Raw genomic sequence first — 11,009 nt, 5'->3', positions numbered from 1 at the left:
TCGGTGTCTCGTTGTCTCGTTGTCTCGGTGTCTCGTTGTCTCGTTGTCTCGGTGTTTCGTTGTCTCGTTGTCTCGTTGTCTCGGTGTTTCGTTGTCTCGTTGTCTCGTTGTCTCGGTGTTTCGTCTCGTGGTTTCGTCTCGTTGGGGTTTGTATCAAAAATTCAGCCGACTGTTCCTCTGAGCTTCAGTTTCAGCTGTTGTTTGCCTGGTATTCTTTGGAGTTTCTGAAACTCTTTGAAAGTTCTTAAATATTTGAATCTCTCATGTCTCCATTAAAGATTACAGATTCACACTCAGACTTTCTGAAGCTGCAGTTTACTGGAACCTGAGCAGGAATCCTGGTTAAACTAACCAGCGCCGTTAATGAATGACATGTGGATGGTTCCAGAAGGAGACGGCAGTCGTGGGAATGCTGGTGCAGCAGTTCCTGTCAGGGTTCAGGGTCTGGCGCTTTGATCCGGTCGTGGTTCCGGCTGGTTTCAGGGTCCGACGCTCTGATCCAGCCGTGGTTCTGGCTGGTTTCAGGGTCCGGCGCTCTGATCCGGTCGTGGTTCCGGCTGGTTTCAGGGTCCGACGCTCTGATCCAGCCGTGGTTCTGGCTGGTTTCAGGGTCCGGCGCTCTGATCCGGTCGTGGTTCCGGCTGGTTTCAGGGTCCGACGCTCTGACCCGGTCGTGGTTCCAGCTGGTTTCAGGATTTGGGGCTCTGACCCGGTGGTGGTTCCGGCTGGTTTCAGGGTCCGGCGCTCTGATCCGGTCGTGGTTCTGGCTGGTTTCATGGTCCGGCGCTCTGACCCGGTCGTGGTTCCGGCTGATTTCAGGATTTGGGGCTCTGATCCGGTCGAGGTTCCGGCTGGTTTCAGGGTCCGACGCTCTGACCCGGTCGTGGTTCCAGCCGGTTTCAGGATCCGGCGCTCTGATCCGGTCGTGGTTCCGGCTGGTTTCAGGGTCCTGCTCTCTGATCCGGTCGTGGTTCCGGCTGGTTTCAGGGTCCGACGCTCTGATCCGGTCGTGGTTCCGGCTGGTTTCAGGGTCCGGTGCTCTGACCCGGTCGTGGTTCAGGCTGGTTTCAGGGTCCGGCGCTCTGATCCGGTCGTGGTTCCGGCTGGTTTCTACGGTTCTGAAAGGCTGAATCGGGCCGATCAGCTCCCCTTTCTGCCTCTCTCTCCTGATTTCTGTTTTCCTTCTCGTTTCTCAAACGTTGGTTGGCTGTTGCCGTGTCAGAAGATCCCCGAGCGTCTTTTGGAGCTCGGGGTCATTAGTATGCTGCGGCGCGGCGTGGCGTGCTGCCATCCTCCTCGCCAGTCTGGCCAGGCCTCAGCGTTGCTGTTACCGGGGGAACTGGTGGTGGCGTTGCCCAAACGTTCTCCAGCTAAACAAACCTCCCAGGGAACAGCTCTTTCATTCAGCCGGAGCCTCAGCAGCTCCCACAGAACCTCTTCCTTCTCCTCAAAGAACGGAGGAAGCGGCCTGAAAGCTGCAAATCTTCTTTTCTGGCCTCCTGACTCCAACATTTTTCTCTCCTTCACCTCCTCTCTGACCGTCCAGAAGACTTTCAGGTCTCCATGATCTCCTTCGGTCCGTTCGTTTTGTTCCCACTTTAAAAGCTGGGGCAGCACGAAGGTTCATGTGGTTTTCAACAGTTCTGTGTTGGTGTTCCATCACAGATATGACGTGAATACATGAATACAGACCATAATATCGAGGAAAAACTCCTTTAAGATGAGTCTGTTGTTAGAATAAGTTTAAACAAATATTATCTTATGCAGCACAACAAAGTTTAGTTTGTGTCCAAAAGGGAAAAAAATACAAAAGTACTCTCATGTTTGTCACTAATGTACATTCGATTATAAACCGATGAAGTTCTGTTTCAATCAGGCTAACAGCAGCAGGAGGTAAAGGATGATCTGCAGAAGACTGAACAACACAAAATGTCTCTTTAATCGGAGATGTTAGAATTCTTTCATTGGAGTAAATTTACTTCATCTGATAATCCAGGGAAAACAGGAAGTTTTATTTTGAAAAAAAAACACACCTTTACCTTTATCAAAATATTTATGATATAATTATGGAAAAATGTTTCATCCCCAAATTTTATTTTGTTTATTTAATGAACTAAACTTCAAAAAATTCACAACAAATTTGCACACATGTACATTCACACACATGTTCATTCACACACATGTACATTCACACACATGTACATTCACACACATGTACATTTACACACATGTACATTCACACACATGTACATTCACACACATGTTCATTCACACACATGTACATTCATTCACACACATGTACATTCACACACATGTACATTCACACACATGTACATTCACACACATGTTCACTCACACACATGTTCATTCACACACATGTACATTCATTCACACACATGTTCATTCACACACATGTTCATTCACAGACATGTTCATTCACACACATGTACATTCACACACATGTTCATTCACACACATGTACATTCATTTACACACATGTACATTCACACACATGTACATTCACACACATGTACATTCACACACATGTTCATTCACACACATGTACATTCACACACATGTTCATTCACACACATGTACATTCATTTAAACACACATGTGTACATTTACACACATGTTCATTCACACACATGTTCATTCACACACATGTACATTCACACACATGTACATTCACACACACGTGTGCAGACCTTGAACCCTTTTTTCAATCAAGTTCTTCTGGATCCTCAAACTCTGAACATTGAAGGAGAAATAAAACGGTTTCTCTTCACGTTCTTGAGGAACATTCCAGACTGCTGGTCTCCATCTTCTGATGCGGCTCTGTTGTAACTGAGAGTCTTCATCAGCCACGTCTGCATGAGCAGGTGAGGATGTTTGATCGGTTAGACTGATGATTCATGTCCGACCCTCTAAACTGGGTGGAGGAACCTGATGGTCTGATGAAGGTGCTGAGAGGATCCCTGGAGAGACTGTTCTCCTTGTTAGTCAGAAGATGCTGGTAGTGTTGATGTCTGACTGATGCGGTTCTGTCATGTTGTCATATAAACACAGCCGGCCCGTCTGTGCAGAACCTGAAGCCCTCTGCTGTGGGGAGGCGCTGATCCGGCTGGATTCTGACGGGTTGAAGGATCTCTGTAGTTTGGAGGGAATTCAGATGAAAAAACCCAACAAAGGCGTCGCAGACGGTGTGAATAATGAAGCCGATTGTTCCTGTAAAGGGATGGTGGTGCTGAGCGGTTCTGCTGCCTCCTGGCAGGGTCACGCTCCGACTCCAAAAGGAGACGTTTGCTGCAGAGTTCTGTGTGAATTCCCGTCTGTTCAGGATGAGCGAAAGGCTCTGAAGATGAGCCGGTTGAATACTTTCACGTCACACTAATTACAAATCACAAATTACCTGAAGCTGAATTCTGACTGGAATCCTTCAGAGGAGTTTGGATGTCGTCCTCTCTGTCTGGGGCTTCAGGTCAAAACAACCACGAAGCCCGAAAACGTTTATGGCACAAATGCGACCGTCTGGGTTTGGTCGGCGGTTCCAGAGTCTCAGTAGGAGAAGTTCCAGAAAAGTTGCAATAATGCTAGTGAGAATGCTTTTTGCTGAATGTAGTCGCTGAATACGCTAAAACTCTTTGCTGAAGACGCTGAATAAATTTACTTTAATTGCTAAAGAGATTTGCAGAAAATGCTAAAGCTATTTGCATGAGGCTAAAGGACCTAAAGCTGCAGAAAGTGCACAATGAATTAGAAAAATGTCTTGAGAAATTAAAAAAATGTAAAAAGGTTGGAAGGTATGAACTCAGAATTATCCCAAGGCCTCAAAAAACCCAAATTAGCCAAAAAAGTGAACATTTTACTAAAATATTAGCTTAACTTAGAATTAGCCTAAAAAAATAGTGTAGATGCTAACTTGGTCAAAAAAACGAGACCATTGCTAAAATACTATCTCAACTCAGAATTAGCCCAAAAAAGATTCAAAGATTCAAAGATTCAAGATTCAAAGACTTTTATTGTAACTGTCAGGAACAGTTAAATTGTGGGGAGTCCACCAGCAGCAATGCACAGCACAATAAAAAATATAAAAAAGAAGTTAAAAATAAGAACAAAATAAATAATTAGAATAAAGTAAAAAATATAACGTATTTAACAGTAATAATAATATGAAACTGTACAGAGGTAGGGCAAAAGGAGAAGTATACAACATGATTGCAGCATTGTAATAAATATTATTTAAAGTGAGGTGTGCAGTTGTGCAAAATTGACAATATTTCAGATTGTTCATTGGATGTTATTCAGCATCCGTATGGACCAGGGGAAAAAGCTGTTTGTGAGTCTGGAGGTATGTGACCTGATTGACCTGTAGCGGCGTCCTGATGGCAGCAAGTCAAAAAAACTCATTAGATACCAAACTAGCCAAGACAGCTAACACGTTGCTAAAATATTAGCTTAATTAAAAAATAATCCCAAAAACCTCAGTAGGGTTAAATAAAAACCCAAAAAGGTAAGTAAAAAAAAAAGAAAACATGTTGCTAAAACACTAGCTTAAAGCCAAATTAGCTCAAAAATACCCAGTAGATGCCAAATTAGCAAAACAAAGCTAAGAAGTTACTAAAACACTAGCTTAACTCACAATTAGCCCAAAAACCTCATTGGGTACCAAATTAGCCAAAAAAGCAAACACGTTGCTAACACACTAGCTTAATGCTAAATAAAAAAGTTAACAAGCTGCTAAAATACTAGCTTAATTTGCAATTAGCCCAAAACACCTTAGTAAACTCCAAATTAGCCAAAACAGCTAAAATGTTGCCAAAATATTAGCTTAACTCCATAGTAGCCCAAAAACATCCAGTAGATTCTAAATGAATCAAAAAATTAGCATGTTGCTAAATTCAAAATTAGCCTCAATAACCTCAGTAACATTACCGTTTGTAACATATTGAACATTTTGATGCCAAACTTGAATAATTTGGCATATTAAATATGTGAAGAATTCCATAAAAACGATTGTAACATTAGCTTATAAGCTAACTCACACAGTTAACTTTATTGACCGTTTTGCTGAAAGGATCAAAGACAACAAGAACAACTCAACCTCAGAATCAGATCATCGGAATAAAAGAGTTTTTCTCCAAAGATCTCCCATCCGGCGTGTCAGACGGAAACGTGGCGCCTTCGCTGTTCTGTGATGCTTCGTGTTCTGTACAGTTATTGGTTTGACTAGTTCTGTAACCTCCACGACCCGGCTCGGTTCTGCTGGGGGGTTCTGTCGCCAGACTCGGTTCTTGAAATGACTCCAGCTCATTAGGATCAGGAACTTCAGGAACAGGCTGTGATTCCAGCCTCAGTCCAGTCTAAACTCACCTCCCTCCTTTTTGTCCCCTGCAGGCCACCACACCATCTACATCGGCGTCCGGGTGCCCAAGAGCTATCGGCGTCGCAGGCGCCACCGCCGGAGAGCCGGCCACAAGGACAGAAAGGAGAGGTTGACGGAAAACGCCTCTGACAAGTCGGACACAGAAAACAACGATGAGGCCAGCACCAGCATCCTCAAACCGCTCAGTAAGTTCTGATGGACCTCCTGTCAGGCCCGATTAGGCTCCACGTCCGTCTCCGCCCAAGGCTGCTCTCTTTTCTGGAAAAACGCCGCTGGAACTCTCTCTGACCCCGACAAAGTTGCTGAGTCCACTTTGGTCCAGAAATAGCTGTGAATGTTGTGCAGAGTGAGGCTGCAGCTGATGAGCTGCTGCGCAGGCGCAGACACGTCTGCGTGCTCCGGACCTCAGGAAGTTTGGTCCTCATGGTGATCTCCTTCAGTCTGGTCCGATTCAGGCTGAGGATGACTCGCAGACTTCCAGTCAACTTTGTTTCAGTCAAAAGAGGAAAAGGCGTGAACCCTTTCAGCTCATCTCTCTGATTCTAAGAGCAGACGTTTATTTAAAGTGAAAAAGTTGAAAGTTTCTGAAAAACAGCTGCAGATCAACAGAGTTATTCAATCGGCGGGTCTCGTTATTCTTTCAGTGTTTCTCTTTTATACAGACAATGTTTCTGCACATTTACTGGTTTTCAGGACAGCGGCGTGAAAACTCGCTGCAGCTCCAGACGGATCAACAAACGACGTTACTGTTGTTCATCATTCATGCGGATGAACTCTTTTGTTTGCATTTCTATAGTTTTCAGCAGGAATTCATTTTAGAGATATTTTCATCAGAATTCAGCTCTCTGATATTATGGGATGTTCAGCTAGTTCAGTTTTTCACTATTTTCTGATCAGCTTCCAGTTTTTGTGGCTTGAGGGAATTGTTGCTTTGTGACATTAAACTCCACATCTCACTAGATGTCAGAAACGCTCTGGAGTTTGCTGCTTCTCCACGACGCTCCTCTGAAATCCCAGAACAGATGACATGAAGTTAAACTTCTGAACGTCTCAAAGCTGCAGAAGTCTCTTCAATGCGGTTCATAAACACATCAAACCCAGAACTGTTCCGACGGTGTCAGGACGTCTGGAACCGATCTGGGTTTGGATGAGGACTCACAAGCCGACCCTCATCGCGATGCACCTAACACAACTGATCCTTAGATCTTAGATCTCTAGGGATTGTGGGAAGTTTTCTCTCCGGGATCTGCATCTCCTGCTGTAGAGAGCAGGCGGTCTGCAGGAACCCGGAGACGGATCGGATCATGTGGTTCCTGCTCTGTTGTGTGTAAACAGACTGTATTGGTATTTCGTGTTTGATGCGGCGCCGCGCCGTGACGGCGGTTGTAGCTCAGCATCAGAGGAGGTGTCAGATGTCCTCCTCCGTCAGGAATCGCTGAAAGAGGAGCCGAGGAACATCTCGGTACTGAGCTGCAGTCCGAACTGATGTGGGTCCAGACTCGTGTTGAACCTTCATCTGCTTTTGTTCCAAGAATCCACAAGAGTTGCGTCAGAGAAGAGTTCTGATGTTTTGCCTGCAGCTGTCGCAGTGAACTGTGGAGCTGAGACAGTCAGTCAGGATGGAGGACCCTCATCCAGGAAGAGGAGGGAGGAACGGGATGAGGAGGAGGGAGGAACGGGATGAGGAGGAGGAAGGAACGGGATGAGGAGGAGGAAGGAACGGGATGAGGAGGAGGGAGGAACGGGATGAGGAGGAGGAAGGAACGGGATGAGGAGGAGGAAAGAATGGGATGAGGAGGAGGAAGGAACGGGATGAGGAGGAGGAACAAACGGGATGAGGAGGAGGAAGAGAACGGGATGTAACTACTGGCCAATGACTGAAGAGATCTTTAGTCAGGTGGTTTTGTTTACAAGTTTTGGTCCAGACCAGGAATCTCTGGTTCAGGACTGGATCCGGAGTAGTTTAAACCCAGATACAAACAGGATTTATGACCTCAACATCAAGAATGCTAACAAAAACTAGCATTTAGCCTCTGGCAGCACATAGATCCATGACCGTCTTTGTTTTCCTGGAGCTGGAATCTGGATCAGAACCGTCGTGCTGGTATGTATGTTAGTGTGAGGGCTGTAAGTCGGCAGATGGATGATGGGAAATGGGGGCAGGCTTACTTCCACACTAACAATCCCGCCCTCCTCAGAGGTGACTTTCTACTGAACTCCTGCCGCTCTGCAGAAACTATGTCCCTGAAATGGAGACATTTTTGTATTTTGTCTGAAGTGGTCGTCATAGCGATCAGACCTCTGGGAACGATTTGGAAACGGGACTCAAAGCTTCGCTTCCGTCTTCAAGTTACTGGTTGAAGAGTTTCAGTCGAGCGGTTTCTATGAAACGACCCGCTTCTGCAGCTTTTCAGGATCTCTGTGAACCCGTTTCATCTCCACAGACTCTGATCCTGCAGGAGTTTGGATGAAGAACAGATTTGAAACCTCAACAGGAACAGAAAGAATCCCAGTCCAGTCAGATGAGCGGCTGACCGCCGTGCTACCCCACGTCCTGCTGGTATTTACCCCTCCCCCCCCGGAGGGAGGGCCGTGTCTGTCTGGACTTAAATCCTTTTGTTTGGTCAGATGGCCGCCGCGGGGCGGCCGGCTCATCCTGCTTCCCCGTCCCGGTCCGGCCCGTCCTCTGCAGATCCGTGACCCTCCTGGCTTTGATGAGGAACGTCTTTTTTAATCATGTTTGTTCCTGCTGGGATCAAACTGAGTGGATTACGAAGATCATTTGGACACAAATGAGTTGAATTTGGGAGTCGTAGAGCTGAGCTGCGTCTGAGCATAGAAATAAACCGAGTAGATAAGTGATCAACCAACTCTGAGGGATGTGTCAACATGGTTGACATGCTTGTTTAAAACATCACATTTCTAAAAAAAGGACATTTTGGGAGGACGGTTCTTTAATACGAGTCCAGTGACTGGAACATTCCCATCAGGCCTTGCTGCATGAATGAACGTCCACTTTTCAATACGTCTTCAGAAAAATACAACAGAACTAAAAACTCAATGAAAGTTCAACTAAATGCAGAGATTTTCTGACAAAGACGATCTGAGTGGTCGATGTTTGTCCCGTGAACTCACCCCCCCCCCCAGTGTTTAATCAGCACAACCCTCTCTCGGGGGAGGGGTGTGGCCCTCCAACTATCTGATTGGTGACAGCAGTTCCTCGTGAGACCCCGACTGACTCAGACCAATGAGGCGGAAGACGTAACAGGAAGTGATGCTCTGAGTTTGCAAAGGCTGGAGGTTTTGCGTCTCCTATGAGTTGCTATGTCCAGTTCATGTATCTACGGTCTGTGGTCCTGCTGAACATCTGACTGTCATTCATGAAGAAGCTCCTGCTGCTCCTCACTGCTCCTCCTTTACCCAGCATGCATTTCCAAACTTCTTCATGGTTCCTGATCCTTCAGATTCACACCGAGAATGTTTGGTTCTCCTCCAAACACACAGACCGTACAGCACCTCCTCCCTCTGGTTCTCCTCCTCTCTCTGGTTCTCCTCCTCCCTCTGGTTCTCCTCCTCTCTTTATTTCTCCTCCTCCCTCTGGTTCTCCTCCTCTCTTTATGCATTCACACAGAAATGAACCGTACCAGAGTCCACTTGCAGGAGGACACAGATCCTGGTTCTCAGGAGTCCAGGAGCAGGTTCTGACTGATGTGGACCAGAGTCCAGTTCTTCAGTGGACACAGAAGACCTTCAGGTCCAGATCCTTCCATCCTCTGACTTCTGGAGGATTTTACGTGTTGGTCCGACTGCAGACTGTAGCTCCTACAAATTAGATCCACTCTGTAACCCACCTCCTGTTTGGCTGTGTGGAAATGGGCGGAGCTCCTCCTCAGTCATATTGTTTCAGGTGCTGCAGGGCTGAATGTTTTTGACATACTCTGACTCTGACCTCCGCTTCATGCTGGCTGGCCTGCATACTGACAGCAGAAGTTTGTAGGAGAGGAGCAGAGGTCGGCGTGGCTCGCCGTGTTTCAGCGTGGCTCGCCGTGGTTCAGCGTGGCTCGCCATGATTCAGCGTGGCTCGCCATGATTCAGCGTGGCTCGCCGTGGTTCAGCGTGGCTCGCCGTGGTTCAGCGTGGCTCGCCGTGTTTCAGCGTGGCTCGGCGTGTTTCAGCGTGGCTCGCCGTGTTTCAGCGTGGCTCGCCGTGTTTCAGCGTGGCTCGCCGTGGTTCAGCGTGGCTCGCCGTGGTTTAGCGTGGCTCGCCATGATTCAGCGTGGCTCGCCGTGTTTCAGCGTGGCTCGCCATCCTCTGTAGGACGTACCAAAACTTCTGCTGCAGGTAGAAGTGAGGCAGAGAGCTGCATCTGCTCACAGGGTTTTTGTGTAGGATGCATGTCAGCAGTGGGACTGAGTCGGCCTTCAGTGCCAGTCAGACTCAGCTTCTGCTGGGCAGCGGGCATTCTTCCTCCGTCCCATCTCCCATGAGCCTTTGCTGCTGGACAAAGTCCTCTTTGTCTGCCCGCGGCTGTTGGCTGGAGCACACAGCGCTTTGAAATAGCGTTTGAACGATGGGATTTTCATTTCTGTCCCTTCTTTTCGTGCTCGCTCTCACCCCTCTTTGCTTTCACTGAGGCCCCGCCCCCCTCGCTCTGCTAGGACTCTCCCCGTCCTCAGACTGTGTTCCTGCAGTGAACTTTGTCTTTGTGCAGGAATGTTTGGTAAATAAAATCCTCATTTTAAAGTCAGTAAGTTTGTCTCTAACGTGTTCTTTTCCACAGTGGATGAAAAGAGACGAATGATTTATGATGTCCATAAAAAGTTGATTCTTCTCGTCTGACTGATTACTTCAGTGTTTCTGCAGCTTCAGATCAGATTTGGGTTTAACTCTGGTCTGAAACACATGTAGCGGAATCCTGAGATGACGCTCAGATCTGATCTGATCTGATCTGATCTGATCTGATCTGATCTGATCTGTCGTTATTCAGAGCTTCACTGTAAAAAAAAACTAATCCTGGTTGTTAAACATTCACTGTGTGGTTGTGTGTCTCTGCGGTGGACTCCAGAAGTGTCCAGTCCTCGTTCATCTTCCTCCTCATAAGTTTCTGTTGTGGTGACAGAAGCTGAAGCTCCGCCTCCAGCCCTGTCTCCGCCTCCAGCCCTGTCTCCGTTCGTCCTGCAGCTTCCTTCGGATTCTGAACCAAACAAACGTTCGTGTTCCTGCTTTCGTCTTCAGGCTGCTGACCAGCATGAACTCTCACCTGTGCATGATCTTCTCACGATCTTCTGCCGACTTTTAACTGGGTTGAGTTAATGTCTAAGCTGAAGGTTACGGAGTTCATCAGCTGATGTGCTGTGACCCCGCCCCCTCCCAAGCCCTCATTGAGACCTGCGGTTCTTGTTCCCCTGCAGTTTTGGCCACACATGCACTTCCAGCTCCCTCAGCTGTTGACTGTAATCATCCTAAATGATACGAGCGTCACCTGAGCGGCGAGCGCAGGCGCTGATCATCCCTCTGAGCTGTCATTAACGCCGCGGCCCTCAGTCGCAGTCTGCAGGTGAACGGCCGGCAGACTGTTTACACTCCACCCCGTAATCTGTCAGCTGCTGGTCTGGCTGGAGCT

At 47.3% G+C, this 11,009-nt stretch overlaps 1 protein-coding gene across 1 annotated transcript in view; it reads left to right on the top strand.

Annotated features, from left to right (window-relative positions):
- slc4a4a (solute carrier family 4 member 4a) overlaps positions 1–11,009 on the top strand; it is a gene marked incomplete in the record, with an annotated part of 47,842 nt that overhangs the window by 1,561 nt on the left and 35,272 nt on the right. Inside the window, 1 exon segment of the mRNA XM_024257978.1 lies at positions 5,398–5,571. Coding sequence (XP_024113746.1) covers positions 5,398–5,571 — 174 coding nt within the window.

This window comes from Oryzias melastigma, linkage group LG9, assembly GCF_002922805.2.
Source record: "Oryzias melastigma strain HK-1 linkage group LG9, ASM292280v2, whole genome shotgun sequence".
NCBI classification, from domain to species: Eukaryota; Metazoa; Chordata; class Actinopteri; order Beloniformes; family Adrianichthyidae; genus Oryzias; species Oryzias melastigma.
The sequence above is the reverse complement of the archived record's forward strand: the minus strand, read 5'-3'. Positions and strand labels throughout refer to the sequence as shown.